An 18,849-nucleotide genomic window follows, 5' to 3' on the forward strand; every position below is an offset into this window, starting at 1 on the left:
ACTTAATTCTGTGAAGAAATGGGCAGATGTGCTGTTTGTTAAAGCAAAGCTTTATAAAGAATGGTTTGGCAACAGGCTGAATTAGGTGAATTCAAGGAAAAAGTTGAAGCAGGGAGATCCATTTGGAAGTAATTGTGATTGTCAGAAGTGAAATGATGAGAATCAGCTGCTGACACAGAGCTTGACACACAGTAGATATTCAGTAAATGCTTGCCAAAAGAACATGGCAAAGTGAAAAGGAAAGAAATAGATGAAAAAAAAACTACAAAACATTCCATTACAATTAAACCACACTAAGGTAAATAATGAAGAATGGTTAATGGTCAAAGGGTGGGCAGAAGAGACAGGAACAATATGGTGTAGTAACAGCATGGCAAAGGATTCCAGCAAAGAGCAACTTCTTTTAATCCTGCCTAGAGAATAATGGCTTGTTATATTTATATTTGGAAAGACCTCTGAACAAGAAGCTTTTTTTTCTCTTTTCCTAACATGAAAAGAACAGGATGAAAGGAAAAAAAATATGTCAGGAAACATAGATGTGTAGTAACTTTGCCACCAGTCACTGAATTTATCTGGACATGTTATTGCTCTTAAGTAACAGTGGTGAGGCAATCAAGAGTCATAGTTGGTTGCTGAGAATAATGGCCATGAAGAATGAATCCATGTGCTTTCAGATCCCTTCCCTTGCTTAAGTAAAACAGGCAGAGAAAATCATGCAGCACATTCACTTAGAAAGCTCCCATGGAGCCTGAGTAGTATATCAGAGATGAGATGCATGAAAGGGATCTATAGGGATCCTGGCATGTGGATTATGAGAAGGCATTCATGAGAACTCTTGAGTGAGGTCATCGATTGGCTTTGAGAAACAGCCCCAACAGAGCTTTCAGTTTTTCTTTCAGCCATTAGCATATATATATATATATATATATATATATATATATATATGAAATAAGATCAATGTTGGGATAAGCAAGACTGGGTTAGAATAATAATTTTTCCACCAAAATTTCATTATATAATATTAGGCAGATTGTCACATCTTCAAACCTCGACTTTTTAATTGTGAAAGTGGGAATAATAGCGACTACCACCTGGTGTTGTTGGGATGAATAACTGAGATAACATTATGGACAAAGCATAATTTTATTTCCTCCTTCATCTCATCTTTGTTTCTTCTTTAGGAAAACAGGCCTCTACTTAGAAGTTAGGATATTTTTCTTAGATTTGAAAGTTAATTGTCTCCCCATCACTTGTTTCTTGTTTTCCTGTCCCCTCATCCCCTCTCTTACTTATCTTGTTAAAAAAGACCCAGGAGAGGCTACTGTGTTCTTAATATACCTCTGCTTGCACACTAATCTAATGTTAAATCTTTCCCCCTCATTTAAGCCCCCGGATTCATGGTATCTGCAAAGAGATAGTGACACAGCTTTTGAGGCCACAAATAATTATTAGGTATCAGTTGCAGGCCACTAGAAGCCATCAAAGATTGTGAATTTTATACAAATTATATGGCTTCTGTCATTCTACTGAGGTTATAATATAATTTTTTTTGGCAGTTTTATCTGTAAAGTGATATTGGAGGGCAGAAAACCAGCCTGGAGTTTGTGAGTCCAATTCCAGGGATATCTCATTAGTTCTAAATTGCCTTGGAGAAGCAAGGGACAGTTTTTTAAAAATTTAATTTTTTATTGGTGCATTATAATTATATATAATGGTAGGATTTATTATTGGATATATAAATGGACACAATATAACAATTTGGTCAATATAGTTCTCCAGTATTTCCCCTTTTCCATCCCTCCTCCTTCCCCCAGGTCACCTTCCTCTACTCTACTGGTCTCCCTTCACTTTTCATAGGACTCCCACCACCCCTGCCCTTTTATTTTCCTTTTTCCTCTTTAGTTTCCACATAAAGAAAGCATACAGCCCTTGTTTATGAGTTTGGTTTATCTTGCTTAACATAATATTCTCAGGTTTGTCTATTTCTCTGCAAATAGACATAATTTTATGTTTCTCTGTCACTAAATAAAACATTATATATATATAATATTTTCCCTATCCATTCATCAATTGACAGATATCTAGGCTGTCCCATAGTTTGGCTATTGTGAATTATATCAATGTAAACATGGGTATGCATGTATTGCTAAAGTATGATAACTTTAATTCTTTAGGACAAATACCAAGGAGTGGTATAATTGAGTCATATGATGGTTCCTTTCCTGGACTTTCCGGGAACCTCCAAACTGATTTCTATAGTGGTTGCTATAATTTACAGTCTCACCAACAGTGTTCATATTCTCTCCAGCATTTGTTATTGTTTGTATTCTTGATTACTGCCATTCTAATAGGAGTGAGATGAAATCTTAGTGTAGTTTTGATTTGTATTTCCCTAATACTGAAGATGTTGAACAAATTTTATATATTTGCTGGTCATTTGCATTTCTTCTTTTGAGAAGTGTCTGCTTAGTTCATTTGCCTATTTATTAATTGGGATATATGTTTTATGGTATTGGGTTTTTTTTAGTTTTTTATATACTTTTGATATAAATCCTCTGTTGGAAGAGTAGCTGGCAAAGATTTTCTCCCATTCTGAAGGTTCTGCACATTCTTGTTTACTTTGCTGTGGCTTTTTAATTTCATGCTGTCTCATTTCTTAATAAGCTTTCTTTTGTAGTTCCAATATATTATTTCTTGAGCTTTAAGAGTCCTATTGAGGAAGTTGTTACCTGCACCTTTATGTTGGAGTGTTGACCCTATATTTTTTTATAGGTGTTGCATAGTTTCTGATCCAATTCCTAGGTCTTTGATCTATTTTTTAATGTCTTGTAATGCTTCCTTTATTATTCTTATTTTTTAAAAAATGATTTATTTATTTATTTTAATTAGGTCTATATGACAGAAGAATACATTTTGATTCATTGTACACAAATGGAGCACAACTTTTCATTTTTCTGGTTGTACATGATGGGGTGTTACACTATATTTGCAGTCATACATGTACGTAGGGTAATGATGTCTATCTCATTCCACAATCTTTCTTGCTCCCATGCTCACTTCTCTCCTCTCCTTCCCCTTTGTCCAATCAAAGTTCTTCCTTTTTTCCCATGCCCCCCCATTATGGATTAGCATCCATTTATCAGAGAGAAGATTAAGCCTTTAGTTTTGGGGGATTGCCCTTCTTGGCTTAGCATGATATTCTCCAACATCCATTTACCTGCAAATGCCATAATTTTATTCTCTTTTAATACTTAGTAATATTCCATTGTGTATATATACCACAATTTCTTTATCCATTCATCTTGAAGGGCATCTAGGTTGCTTCCACATTTAGTTATTGTGAACTGAGCTGCTATGAACATTGATATGACTGTTTCACTATAGTATGCTGATTTTAAGTCCTTTGGGTATAGACTGAGGAAGTGGGATGGCTGGGTCAAATAGTGTTTCTATTCCAAGTTTTCCAAGGAATCTCCATACTGCTTTCCAGAGTGGTTACACCAATTTGCAGTGCCACCAGCAATGTATGAGTGTACCTTTTTCCCCACATCTTCACCAACACTTACTGTTGCTTTGTATTCTTGATAATTGCCATTCTGACTGGAGTGAGATGAAATATTTAAGTAGTTTTGATTTGCATTTCCCTAATTACTAGTGATGTTGAACATTTTTTTCATGTATTTGTTGACTGATCTTTAATCCATTTTGAGTTTGTTTTTGTGCAGGTTGAGGGTGAGAGGTAAGGACCTAGGGAAGGGAAGTTTAGACCAAATTTGTAGATTGAAGTTTTTGATGATTATTTAGACATGAAGGTTGATGTAGAAATAGAAATCAAATATTCTCAGGGACTCTATGAGAATTGTTTGCAATGCAAATATCTCAATGTTTGACTTATTGTAAATAAGTAATAAATTGTCGCTATTTTATTATGCTGTATGATTTGGAGTGGTATCACTAGAGAAATGGGAATTCTCAAAAAAAAATAGGAAAAAGACAAGCAACACAATGGAAAAATAGGGCAAATAAAATAGCTACTATGTATTGCACACTCACCATATGTCAGGCATTTTCAGAGTATTTTGTCCACATTTAGTCATTTAATCATAACAACAATAGTATAAGGTAGGTCACAACACTATTACTTTTTTTTTTTTTTTTTGTGGTGCTAGCTCAGAACTCAAGACCTTGGGCATGTGAGGCAAGCACTCTACCACCTGAGCTATATCCCCAGCCTATTCCTTTTTTACAGGAAAAAAAAAAACCAACAACAACAACCTTGGAATTGAGAAAAGTAAGGTATTTTCTTAAGGTAACCAGCCAATATGAGGAAGGACCAATTCCAGATCCTGAGCAAAAGAACATTACAAGGCACTAAGAAACATTTTGGGGGAAAAAAATTTAGTCTCAGTATCAAAGACACATAAATTATAATTAACAACATATTTTATTTTTAAATTTCAAACATTGAAAAAAAGGCAAAATGTGAGTAGTAATTAACATTTGAACACTGCTGATAAAAAGTATAAATTCAAGCATTTTTCAGAGCAGTTTGACAGTTTGTATCAATGAAGACATGTTCAAACCAGCAGTGTCACTTCTGAGGAAGTAATTAGGACATGCACAAAGATTAAGCAATACAGATCATTGTCATATTATTTATATAACAGGACAAATAAAATTAATTCAATATTTATAAATGGAAAATCATTAATCTGGATCCATATCATGCATTATTATGCATTAATTAAGACTGTTTTGAAGAGTAATTGATGATGTGGGGAAAATATTCTTAATGCTATTAAGTACAGAAAGCAGGATCTGAAGCAGTATGATTAGTGTGACCCCAGGTAAGTTTTGGGGTGAAGGTTAAAAGACACATTCTAAATTAAGGATAGTGGTTGTCCTTAGATAGTAAGATTTTGTGCAATTTTTGTTTCTTTTTAGTACTTTTTAAATTTTCTAAAAATTTTACAATGAACATTACAAACATTAGAAAAAATGTTCTAAATCCTTGATTAAAAATAATGAAACCATAAAGATGATGTTATAAAATTATCTAGTGAATTTGTCCATATAGGTAAAAATGGCAGACAAGAGAAGCCCAAGGAGTGGATCTTGAGAGTAGGGAGACAGAGGAAGAAAAAAAAGTAAAGAGGGGAGGGACCCAGGGAGAGAGAAAAAAGAACACCTTCAGTGCAGGTTTGTAAAAGCTAGAATATAACTATAAGAGTTAATGAGATCACCAAAGAAGGAATCTAGAAAGAAGAAGGCTGAGAATTTTAGGGAATGGGAGAAGTCAAAGATAGTATGATGCTCCAGAGTAGTCAGGAGCAGAAGAGAAGGAAATCAGAAGATGAGTGCTTCCCAAGAACAAGGAATGGCAAGTTTCTCCCAGAGAAGAAATTAGAGAAATTTAGATGGCAAATGCAATTCAGTCCTGAAATTAAATTCACCTTGGGAAGCAGAATTTTGGTGGACTAGTGAAGCCAGGAGCCAGATGGCAGGGATGAGGCTGAGAGTATGACTGACAGGAAATGGAGGTGGGCAGAGGAGACCAGGCATCCTGCTAGTAATCCTCAATGTTCCCACTGTCTCCCATGTGCTTAATTCACCTTTCACATTAGTGCATGCAAATCAGACAGTTGTCATTTTTTCCCCCATCTTAGCTAGGACCCTTTTGTGAACTCTTCATTTTATAAAAGGCCCTTTCTTTTGAAAAGGCAATTTCCAGTAAGAATGTTTTGAGTTTACCTAGTGACTAATACAGCTTTCCTCTGTAATTGCTGTCAATGAGGAAATCCATATTCTTCTAATACTACTCCAAGTGTGTAGCAGTCCAAGAAGGTTTGAATATTTTCTCTGGATTTAGTCTGTAAGAGGCCCCAGTTTATAGAATTATATGGATATAGGAAGACCACAGTTCTGAGTCTCTGAAGAAAGTTAAAAAACAAACAAACACTAAACAAAACTTAAAACAATTAAATGGAGACTTAATTTATAGTTATGTCACGGTAATGAAGTACATGCACTATAGCACTGGTGACATCCCTTAACCATGAACTGACAGCAGGCCGGCTTCTTTGAGCTCCTTTTTCCTAAGGTGTGTACTCCCTGTTGCAATCCCACAGCACCATCTGGTGGATGACCCAAGAAGCTAAACTTTTGAATTTAGAATTTTCTAACAAAAACAAAATAACTGTTCTGTCCAAAACAAGTAAAACTACCAAAGAAGGATCTGTTGTCCCATAAGAATCAGTTCTCATCCTCTTGCTCATGACTACTCAGTTAGGAAACCATATGAAAATGAGAACAACAGAAGATGAATCTTTTAAATCTTAGTATCATGCTTGATACCAAATAGTAGAACTGTGGGTCTGCCTGGAATCAAAGTGGGATGAAAAGAATCTAGATCTGCATCTGAGATCTAGAGATCTGGAGAGCAAAGCTTAGATCTCATGCCAAAGTTATCAAAGTTATGTCACTAAAAGTCACTTTTTTTTTTTTTTTTTTTTGGTAACAGGGAATTGAAGCCAGGGGTGCTTAACCACCGAGCCACATCCCCAGCCCATTTTTGTATTTTATTTAGAGACAGAGTCTTGCAGAGTTGCTTAGGGCCTCATTAAGATGCTGAAGCAGGCTTTGAACTCATGATCCTCCACCTCAGCCTCCTGGACATGCTCCACTGCGCCTGGCAAAAGTCACATTCTTTAGGGGGATTGGGAAGTTTTATATATTGTCTTTCTTTCTTCCCTTTAGCTATAGGTTGGGCAATTCTTAGCCAAGCTTTTGGAGATACTGGGAAATGGCATATTTATGTGATTCAAAACCCACCCTATACTGGTTAAGAATAAAAGTATGAGAGAATATTTTGGTGAAAGACAACCAATATGATTTGCCATTTTGAAATGCTAAAATTACTTCTACAAGTTGGGTGTGTTCCCAAAAAGTAAGCTAAATGACAGTCACCTGCTGACTATTACTATTACCAAGAGTCACTATATCTTTCCTAAAGAGTCACAAAGAATAGATGGATTTTTTACAAGGAAATAGACTTTTTGTGTATTTTTTTCTTTTTTGTTTTATTAGAACTTTATGGTTATATGTAGTCATGATCAATTTTTTAAAAGACTGTTTTCACACACATGCTGAATGAGCAAGACTCAGGGTGTACCAATGAAACCATCTAACCATTTTATTCTCCAAATGGCTAGTTCTCTTCCCTGGGATAAATCCTTCTCTTACTCCTGAATAAAACTTGGACTAGGAGCTGGGGTTGTGGCTCAGTGGTTTAGCGCTTGCCTGGCATGTGTGAGGCACTGGGTTCCATCCTCCGCACCATATAAAAATAAATAGTGTCTGTGAGTGGTGACAGTATCATTATTGAAATACTTGTGTTTCCTGAAGGAGGTAAGACTGAGTAAAGTATCTGCACATAGTCAGTCTATTTGTCCATTGTCACTTATTTTATGTAAAGGAACATGAACCACTGTTTGGGTTTTTTTTTTCTGTTAATCTCCTCAAAAAGTAATATGCCAGTAATAGGGTTATCTGAAGAAATACAAAAAATTATATTCTTAGAATCCGCCCAGGTATCAGAATCAAAGAAGCTGAGATAAATAAATTATTTTGAAAATATGTTAGAAATAACAGAGGATGGTCAGCCTGTTTGGTTTATTCATTCTTCCTGTGTGCCCACATGCATCGTCCTTGTCCTCAGTGGATTTAAGAACTATGACAATGTATGTTTACGGTGCCTTTGTTTAGTATGAGATAATTGTGTTTATATGGTTTTGTCTCTGTGCCTTCTATTCTGTACCATGAGTCTACCTGTCTGTTTTGGTGCCAATACCATGCCATTTTTGTTACTACAGCCCTGTAGTATAATTTAAGATCTGGTATTGTGATGCTTCCTGCTTCACTTTTCTTCTAAAGATTGCTTTGGCTATTCTGGGTCTTTTACTTTTCCAAATAAATTTCATGAGTATTTTTTCTATTTCTATGAAGAACATCATTGGAATTTTAGAAGGAATTGCATTAAATCTTTCTAGCTCTTTGGGCTGGGATTGTGGCTCAGCGGTAGAGCGCTTGTCTAGCACGTGCGGGGTCTTAGGTTCGATCCTCAGCACCACATAAAAATAAATAAATAAATAAATAAAGATATTATGTCCAATGACAACTAAAAAATAAATATTAAAAAATATTTCTAGTTCTTTTGGTAATATGGCCATTTTGACAATATTATTTCTGCCTATCCAAGAACATGGGAGATCTTTCCATTTTTTAAGGTCTTCTTCAATTTCTTTCTTTAGTGTTCTATAGTTTTTATTATAGAGGTCTTTCACCTCTTTTGTTAGATTTGATTCCCAAATATTTTATTTTTTTATTTGAGGCTATTGTGAATTGGTTAATTTTCCTAATTTCTTTTTCAGTTGATTCATCACTTATATATAGGACAATAGTTGATTTATGGGTGTTATTTTTATATTCTGCTACCTTTCTGAATTTACTTCGGAGCTCTAGAAGTTTTCTTTTGGAGTTTTTTGGGTCTTCTAAGTACAGAATCATGTCATTGGCAAACAGGGATAGTTTTTGAATTCTTCTTTTCCTGTAGAAAAGATAGCCTCTTCAACAAATGGTGCTGGGAAAGATGGAAATCCATATGTAGCAAAATGAAATTAAATCCCCATCTCTTACCCTGCACAAAACTCAACTCAAAGTGGATCAAGGACATAGGCATTAGACCAGAGACCCTGCACCTAATAGAAGAAAGAATAGTCTCAAATCTTCATCATGTTGACTTAGGAACCAACTTTCTTAACAAGAAAGTACAAGCAGTAAAATCAAGAATCAACAAATGGGATGGAATCAAACTAAAAAGCTTCTTTAAAGCAAAGGAAACAATAAAGTATGGGAAGAGAGAGCCTACAAAATGGGAGAAAAATCTTTGCCACCTGCACCTCAGATAGACCATTAATCTCTAAGATATATAAAGAACTCAAAGAATTTAACACACACACACACAAACACACACACACACACACACACACGCACACAAAAAAAACCTTAGTCAATAAATGAGCAAAGGAAGTGTTCAACATTTCTAGTGGCTAGTGGTTAGAGAAATGCAAAATGAAAACCATACTGAGATGTAATCTCACTCCAGTCAGAATGGAAATTATCAAGAATACAAGTAACAATACATGTTGGTGAGGATGTGGGGAAAAAGATACACTCATACATTGCTCGTGGGACTGTAAATTGGTTCATCTGGAAAGCAGTATGGAGATTTCTCAGAAAATTTGAAATGGAACCACCATTTGACCCAGTTATCGCACTCCTTGGTGTACACCCAAAGTACTTAAAATCAGCATACTGTAGTAACATGGCCACATCAATGTTTATAGTAGCTCAATTTACAATAGCTAAACTATGGAACCAGCCTAGGTACCCTTCAACAAATGAATGGATAAAGAAAATGTGGTTTATATACACAATGGGATATTACTCAGCCATAAAGAGAAATGAAATTATGACATTTGCTGGTAAATGGATGGAATTGGAGACTATCATGCATAGTAAAATAAGCCAATCTCCCCAAATGAAAACTCTGATATTTGGATGCTAACTCACAGTAAGGGTGGGTATGGAAAAATAGAAATACTTTGGATTAGACTAAAGGGAATGAAGGGAAAGGAGAGGAGTTGGGAGTAGGAAAGTTAGTAGAATGAATCAGACATTACTTTTCTATGTTCATATATATTCATATATGAATACATGACCAATGTAATTCCACATCATGTACAACCAGATATATGGGAAGTTGTACTCCATATATGTATAATATGTCAAAATATATTCTACTGTTATGTATTAAAAAAACATAAAAAAGCTACTATGACAGAAAAAGGATAGGATTTTTATAAAGCAAAAAGGGACTTCAAAGATCAGCTGACGGGGATGGGGTTGTGGTCCAGCAGCAGAGCACTCGCCTAGCATATGTGAGGCACTGAGTTCGATCCTCAGCACTACATAAAAATAAATAAACAAAAATAAAAGTATTGTGTCCAACTACAACTAAAAAAAAATATTAAAAAAAAATAAAAATAAATAATAAATAAATAAATAAATAAATAAATAAAAATTTTTAAAAAAAGAGATCAGTCAGTGCATTGTCTTGGTAAGCAAGGACCTTGCCATGAAGTGGCTTGTTCAGGGTCACAAAGATAGTAGCATAATTGGAACTTGAACTCAGATCTGAGTCTTTGCACAGAATTCTTGTAAATATCCTTATTCTCTTTGCTCTCTCACTGGAAGTGAAATTTTGTTTTTCTTATTTATTTACAACTGAATCTCTTCTTTCTTTCATTATTTCCTCATCTTTACCCCTTAACATCTTCAAACTTAAGAAAAAATAAAATTACAAAAATTGTTCTCTGATATAATTTCTGATTTTGATTTTATTTTTAATTGGATCATGAATGTATAAGATTAAAAACAAAATGAATTACCTTTTTGTAGAATGTAACATGACTTCTCTTGGTTCAACTGGAGGATATATCTCCAAGGGTACTTTGTAGATCTTAGTATATGAGCACTGGCTAGGAAAGAAAGACTATATTTCCAAAAAATGAATCAAGCAATAATTTTTCATTCAATGACTATAAAAACATGCCTTACTATGGGGATTCATGGTAGATTTCACTTCAATAAAATCCAAGTTAATTTCTTAAAGTAAAAATATAGATGTGTTTCAGGGAAACAAGTATTTATTCAACAAGTATTTTTAAGTCCCTTGTAAGTCCATTATAAAGTTGTCACTATGACAAGCTGCTGTAGAGAAAACTAAAGGGACAGTATAAAATGGCAATCTAAATATAGACCAAATGTTTTCTTTTGGTGAGAAGGTTGTGTATTTACAGGTATTCTTAACTGAGTTTTACAAGCACACATTCTTGCAAAAGTGTTTATAGAGAAATAATTCCCTTAAATAAAAGTCACATTAATTATGGAATGAGAATATCTGAGATTCCATGAGATGATTATCAATATCAGTATAAGAAACACTGTTATGGGTTCTATAATTTACTGTTTATCAGCTCTATGAATTCTGTAAGATGGGAATGGGTTGCCTTTTAATTAAACGTGATATCCTTTCCAAGACAATACAAGGCATAAAATCTTGCTTCCAAGTTAATGCCATTAAACCATTCCACAAAGACAGTTATCTCTTCTTGCCTCATATTTCCCTTGTGGTAATTGTTTCCAGTGTTGGTTTAAAAATTCTAAGACCCAAGATGCTTTCCCTGGTATTTAATTTAATTTCCCATGCACTCCCTTAAACTTATCACATTTTTTCTTTACTATTCTGAGAGCATAGCTGACATTTTTAATAGTATTCTTATGTATATTAAACTGATATCAAGTGTCTTCTTCATCCCTCACTTCTTCAGGCTATACAAGAGTTCTTTTTTGCCCCCTCATAAGATTTATTGACTCAATCTTTAAATCATTCTAATGACTCTAAGTCATTGTTATGAAACTCAGTCCATTATATTTTTATATTCAAGGCCCTAAATTTGACACCATACTCCAGCCAAATCAAGAATGTTGTTATATGTGGTGGGGAGATAAATTTATAGTCTGTACTGTAAACACAAGCTCTTGTTTTTACATAATAGCAGCAGATTTTCTAACTCATGTAATTTTGAGATGCTGGTAGATGCCTCCACCCCTTATTTATTTTACATGTAAAAATTAGCCTCTTCCCAGTAAAAGCTTCTCAGAAAGGTACCCAGTAAGAGCTTTAATATCTTCTGGTAATGATAGCATCACCAGATTTTGATTTTAATGCTTATTAGAGAAATTCATTGGTGGGATTTCAAAGATGGCCATGATTGTACTTACCACTGCTTTATAATAATAGCAATGCCAGGGCAAAAAGGGTGACTAGAGAAAGGGATATTCCAAAGCCCCTATTTTTACCAGCAACTCATCCCGCATGTTTGGAATAGGTTTGGAAAGTTATCTTTTTTCTTCTGAAATATGCGATACAAACACGAGACCTCAAATTCCATCTTCTTGTCAGGTACTATGTTAAGATCTCCTGCATTGAATTCAAGAGATAGTATATAAATATTTGTCATATCATTAGTCATGACAGTCTATTTTGATTAAAATGTGGGCCCAAAATACCTGTCTTGGGACCAAAATTTGTGTTTGGAAATCTTTAGATATAAAACTGAATATTATTTTTCTCATTGATTTATATGAAATATGAAGTATTCCTCATTATTTCTCTCTGAAGAGAGCTGTAAATCTATTGCTGCCTTTTGTTCAATTACCAATTAATATTCTGGAAGTATTTTAACTTTATATAATCTTACCTGATTGGAAATTTGTTATAATTTTTTTTTGTATCTCTTCTCACAGCCTGCCACATATTAGAATGCCGCAATGGAATGGCCCAAGATGTCATAAGTACTATTGGGCAGGCTTTTGAACTCCGGTTTAAACAGTACTTGAAAAATCCTTCTTTGAATACTTCTTGTGAAAGGTCAGCCAAGAGTTCTGTGGTTATTTGACTTGCTTTCTATTTTAAAAATTAATATATTTTAAAATTGATTAAGGAAATTAGTAATTATTTTCTTATAATTAGGTGCAGTTTCAGTACAAAATTATAGTGACATTTTCTATTTTCTTCCATTCATATTTATAAAGATATCTCCTCTTGTTTTGTAACAAGATTACAGGAGACAATAAAAGTAATAAACAATCAGTCCTGTTTCTCTAGTGTAACAGAAAGCTGTGAATTACATACAATTATAAAATAATAAACGTTATCAACAAGTTCTTTGGATTTTTTTAAACCCCAGATCTCTTATGTAAAAACAAGAACCAAGAACAAAATAATAAGAATCAAATGTCTACTATAGAACTTCTTGCTTGCTAATTTGCGGTATAAATAGATCAGCTTTCACTAAATTGTGGCAGCGGGTGGAACACGACATGACCCAATGATCTCGTTGTACTATCTAAAGCACAGAAAGTTCAGAATGAAAGCTGAACTCCTTTAGGTCTCTTAGACTCCACCATGTATGGAATGAAGCAAAGCCTCTGGCTTGCAAACACTAGGCTTGGAGATGTCCCTTAATGAGGTAGTCTAGGGTAGGAAATGAGAACCGTTACTAGAAGCCTTGATGCTGAATTTTTCCAGAATAGCACATTGGTCTTAGTGCTATCATTTTGTTTTATGTATAATGAACTCAACAAAACTTTGTGAGTTGTCAGTAGAATTTGCTTGTTCCAAATAGTCTTGATATATTCTTTTTTATAACAAATTTTTATTACTTCTAATTTAAAAGAAAAGCCTATTTGTTTCTTCTTTACCCTGTTTCAGTTTTAAAACCAATTGAATGTTTATATAAATGTACCCACTTACTACATATGGTTCTAATATTTCCTTATGAGTCCCATATATTTGTCTGGATCTGTGCAGACAAGATAGCTAGCCATAGTGTTCTTAGTCTTTTTCCATCTTAGTTTAATAAACTGGGCCAGGTCTTCTACCCAAAGAACAATATCTAAATTTTCCTTGAGCAAAACATTTCCAAAATGCAACAATTGAAGCCTGCTGGAGATACCCAGAAAGCCTTTGCATTTTATGACAAAAATGCCTTATATTTAGAGAGTTTATTATTAATTATTGCTATTATTATTATTATCATTAGTTATCCCTGAGGAGAGACACAAAGCATCACCCTTGGCACTTTTTTTTTTTTTTTTGCTTACTCCACTTTGTCTACAAAAACTAAACAACTCAACCATCTGGTTGCTTCCATCCAGATGTTTGCTGTCACGTAGCACAGCTATACACTTAAAACACAAATGCAAAGGTTTTCAGGATGATTTGCTTGGTTCTACTCCCTTTGCATCCTTTACATCACTTGAATTCCTGCCCAACCTCTTAGGGTTTCTTTTTTTTTTTTTTTCCTTTACAGTGAGGAGGTGCATATTGATGGTCTTTCAGAAGAGAGAGAAGATCATGAATACTACAATGAAATCCCAGGGAAGCAGCCACCTGCAGGTGGCGTTTCAGATGTGCGGATCAAAGTTCAAACTACAGAACAAATGGCTTATTGCCCAATACGCTGTGAAAAGTTATGCTATTTAGTAAGTAATGTTTTATTGTTACAGGAAGCACCAGTGTAACTATGGCCCTATCACTACAGCATTTCATTTGAGGGTTTCCAAATGCCAATTTAGGGAAAGTCTCATCTTTTTCAAATGGTTGGTGGGAGAGTGAATCATAGAGCCTGTACCAGATCATTTTTACTCCCAGTCCACCAACCACAGCCTCAGCAGTCTCATATCTCACTTCACTGGAAAGACCAGGCCATCCAACATATTATCCTCAATTTCACCCTTTCCCATCCCCAAGTCTTCCTGTGTTCTCCTTGATTCTCTTTCTTAGCAACTGCCTCCAAAGCTAATTTTCCCCCTGTGCTCTTGATCCAAATCTCTTCAATCTACCCTTGTCCTGTCCACTAATTTCTGTCTCAGTATTTATCCTCTGTCAGTTCTTTCTCTTCTGCAAATAAACTTGGACTCCTGCAATCCAACTAATAATGTCCTACCTCTTTCTTACCTTCCTTTCACTCACAAACTTCCGGAAAGAATTGCCTCTGTCTTTGCTTTCCTATCTACATTATACTATTAGGATTTGAACTCTGCTTGACAACTTGAAAGAAATTACTTTTACAATGATAATCTGCTTTAATTTTAAATCTGTTTTTCTCTCTGTATTTTGCATCTGTCTACAGCATTTGGCATGTTGGCTACCTCTTCTTTTTTAGAGATCTCTTATCTTAGCTTTCAAAGCCCTTCCATCTTGTCATTTTCTTCCCACATTTCTAGTTACTGCCTGTCTACCTTTCTGCTTGCCTGCCTACCTACCTTCCTTTCTCCAACATTTTATTATGAATGTTTCAAATGTACAGAAAAGTTAAAAGAACTATATAGTGAACACTCACATAATCAACATCTGGTTTCTACAATTCACATTTTACTATATTTGCTTTATCACATGTTGCCATTTATCGTTCATTGATCTATCTTATTATGAACACATTTCAAAGCAAGTTGTATCTTCATCTCTTATTTTCTTCTATCGTCTCTCCTGAAAATCCCAGCCCCACCTTTCTACAATGTAAGTACTCTTTGAGGCTCTGCCCTCAGCTCTCATCTTACCTCTAGCAGGCCACCTGTGCACATACTTCTTCCACCTTCTGTCTTCAGCCCTTATTTACCTCTCCAGCTGTAATGCCAAGTTGTATTACCAAGCTTATTTATATAAAAGTTGAATTTGGCATTTTCTCCTTGACTTCAAACTCAATTCTTGCACTGATTTATTCATATTTATTATGGCATTGCAACTTTTTCATGAATCCATTGTCTTTTGTTTTTATAACATTTTTGGTTCCATATTGACTTTGTTTTCAAGACAAGATTACTCCCATGAAAATGTCTTTTGAAGCTACTTAAAACTTTTTCATTCCTGTTATCCTTTTAAATTCTGGTCCTCTCTTGCTTAGATGGTTCTGAAAGCTCCTTTCCTGTCTCCAGACTCATTCCTCAAACCCTTCTACACAGTATTGCCAGATAAATATTTCTTTTTAAAAAATATTTTTTAGTTGTAGGTGGACACAGTATATTTATTTTTTTATGTGGTGCTGAGGATCGAACCCAGTGCCTCACACATGTGAGGCAAATGCTCTGCCACTAGCCACAACCCTAGCCCTCCAGATAAATCTTTCTAAAGCATAGACATTACCCTTCTCAAAGGCATCAGTTGATCCCCATTCCATTGCTGAAGGCAGCTACATATATAGGAATGATTGAAACCCTTTTATTGGGTGAGATTTTTAAGAATAAGTTTGCTTGGTTAAAAACCTCAGTAGAATAGGGTTCCAGTCTGTCAATTCAAAGTTAGGTGGAGGTTGGCTGCATGGCCCTTGTTTATACAATGTCCTGAAAGTTACTTTCTGTCTGAGACTTTAAGTCCTAAAATGTGAGCTCCCAAACAGAAAAGGAAGCACAGAGGACACAGGACATTAGCAGTCTTTATGATCACCCCCCTACACGATCAGACCCACCTCTCTAACTCCAAAGCAATACTATGAAAAGAGTATGCTCTCCCCATCCAGAATCTCAGTTTCTGACCTGACATTTCTTGTGTCAGAAAGTGAAGTTACCTATTATATTCCTCTGGGAGTATTATAAGTATTTTTTCTTTTTAAAATTTATGCATGTGTACATAAATGTTTCACCATTTAAACGCACCAATAAAAATGTGGAAAGAAGAGAGAAAAAGAGAAAAAAAATAATGTTTCACAATTTGATTTTCATTTAGCCTGAAAACTCCAAGTGCAGCAGTGTATATGAGAACTGTCTGGAACAAAGCAGGGCAATAGGTAGGTACAGAGTCTTTTCCCATCTGCTACCTCCTGATCCCTTTTAAGTCATATGAATGTGTGTGGCCCTTGCTCTTAAAATCTTTATGGAAAAGTCGTGTATATATAACTAAACACACAATCTTTTTGCTGAAGTCTTCCCAGAGAGGCCCAGAATGCACAGATGTATTACTAGAAAGGCTTGTGGTTCCCTCTTGTTCTTGTGTGATCCATCATGCTGATGATTTTGCAATATGGAGTCTATCACTTCTCTGACATTATGAAAACTTTTTTTCTGGAACGGTGCTGTCTCTGCTCAAAACTCAAGGGATTTTCATTTCAAAGACCAAACAGTAAACTAATATTATGAAAACTGCCTGTCAAATTCTTTAGGATTAAGATAAAACCTTTGTTCCAGGTTGGCAAAGGAAACAAAAGGGTACTTGAAATGTGAGAGTACCAATTAGGGGCCCATCTGCTCCATACTTACCAGGGTACTACATGTTTTTGTTTTATTTATTTGTCTATTTATTTATTTATTTATTTATTTATTTTAGGGTACTACATGTTTTATTGCTGTGTGTGATCACTAATGTTAGGCAAAACTTGTTCACAATGCAAACAGGACATCAGCCGTCAGATTGGAAATAAATTTTCATAAAACAAGTTATATTGCTAGTTAGTTCTTTCATTCTTAAAGTTGTATAAAATATTTATATGGGAAGGAAAGTTTTGCAGCTTTAGAGGGGGAGATGACTGAACAGTATAAATAATGCAGTGGAGGACAGAATTGGATAACCACATCTAAAGCTAAGGCAGTATTTTAACATATTTAAAAACATGACTCCTGATTTAAAATATCATGGAATTCTTCAAGATTACTTAAAACTCTAAACAGAATAATAGGAGATTGCCATCTACAAAGTAGTCACTTCAAGGATCCTTTTATATTTCCTATGCAATTATGCCAGTGCAATCTATTAATTTTATTATTTTTACACAGTGGAGGGACATATGAGGATTTATTGTTTCTAGTGTAACTGATTATCACTCTCTTCGATCCTAAAAAAAAAAAAAAAGGAATAATAAGGGCTGGGGTTGTGGCTCAGAGGTAGAGTTCTTGCCTAGCATGCATGAGGCACTGGGTTCAATCCTTAGCACCACATAACAACAAAATAAAGATATTGTGTCCACCTATAACAAACAAACAAATAAATAAATAAAGGCATAGTAAGCTAAGGCAGTATTTTAACTTATTTAAAAACATGACTTCTGATAAAAATATCATGGCATTCTTCAAGATTACTTAAAACTCTAAACAGATTCTTAATAATATGACGAATCAAGCTAATAATTGTAAATGTGAATGTCTTTTAAAAATTATGCTAAGATCTGTAATTCCTCCTACCGTCTTTCTTTTCCTTCACCCAGGAAATTCTTAACCCAGGGATTTAACAGTTAGGTACATACCATGGATAACCTGTAATATTGTAAACATCTCCCTTTGCTGAGCTCCCTTGAAAATATTTCTGTCCTTTTAAATCTTATTAATATATTCTTCACTTATTCAGCTGTTCATTCAGTGATATTTATTGAAGACTTCTCATGGACCAGGCACTGTGCTAGCTGCTAAGGATAGACAAAACTAGCACTCATGTACTTTGCAGGTTAGTCAGAAAGACACACATGAACAGATGCTAACAAATGTAATGAATGTCACAAAGCCCAAGATGATATGGGAACAAATAGTAGGAAACCTATTTAATCTAGGGAACTACAGAAGGTCTTCCAAAGGAAGTGACAGCAAAATCAAGATCTGAGGGATAAGGAGAAATTATCCAGGTACAGTGGAAAAGACAGGGAAAGAAAGGGAGGGAGAGAAAAAGACAGGAAGAAATAGAAAGAATGAAAATGAATAAGCTTCAGAACTAAGTGTGCTGGCACCCGGACTGTGGGCAGAGACAGCATGGGGCAGAGAAGAAAAATGAGTCTTGAACCTGTAACAATATCCTAAGGATTGTGAAAGTTTTTACTCCTTCCCAGATACCTCCCTTTCCAGCTTGTTTCCCTCCTCTCCATTAAACAGTCATCATGATCATATCTTGCATCCTCAGTCACCCAGCTTCTGAAGAGAACTCACTGAAAGAAAAGTATCAACTTCTAGAATTAGTACAAAATTGTAAACCACAATACAACTATTGGAGGAAAGTGGCATGTTTCCCTCCTCTTCCACCCCTCCCCCTTCTTCTCCTCCCACCTCCCCCTTCTCCTCCTCCCTCTTCCTCCTCCTCCTGTTTCCTCCACCTTCTCTTCTTGTTCTTCCTTTTCCTCCTCTTCTCCTTCTGCTCCTCCTCCTCCCCTTCTCCCAAGAGCTCTCATCTTGATTTTTATTTTTTACATT

The 18,849-nt window shown here is 35.1% G+C and overlaps 1 protein-coding gene across 2 annotated transcripts in view; it reads left to right on the forward strand.

The window, feature by feature from the left end:
* Shc4 (SHC adaptor protein 4) overlaps positions 1 to 18,849 on the forward strand; it is a 128,971-nt gene that overhangs the window by 82,714 nt on the left and 27,408 nt on the right. For both annotated transcript variants that reach the window (XM_040274722.2, XM_005316542.3), the window contains exons 7-9: positions 12,430 to 12,553; positions 13,998 to 14,169; positions 16,409 to 16,469. In XM_040274722.2, coding sequence (XP_040130656.1) covers positions 12,430 to 12,553; positions 13,998 to 14,169; positions 16,409 to 16,469 — 357 coding nt within the window. The remainder of the gene's footprint in view (positions 1 to 12,429; positions 12,554 to 13,997; positions 14,170 to 16,408; positions 16,470 to 18,849) is intronic.

This window comes from Ictidomys tridecemlineatus, chromosome 5 (genome assembly GCF_052094955.1).
Source record: "Ictidomys tridecemlineatus isolate mIctTri1 chromosome 5, mIctTri1.hap1, whole genome shotgun sequence".
NCBI classification, from domain to species: domain Eukaryota; kingdom Metazoa; phylum Chordata; class Mammalia; order Rodentia; family Sciuridae; genus Ictidomys; species Ictidomys tridecemlineatus.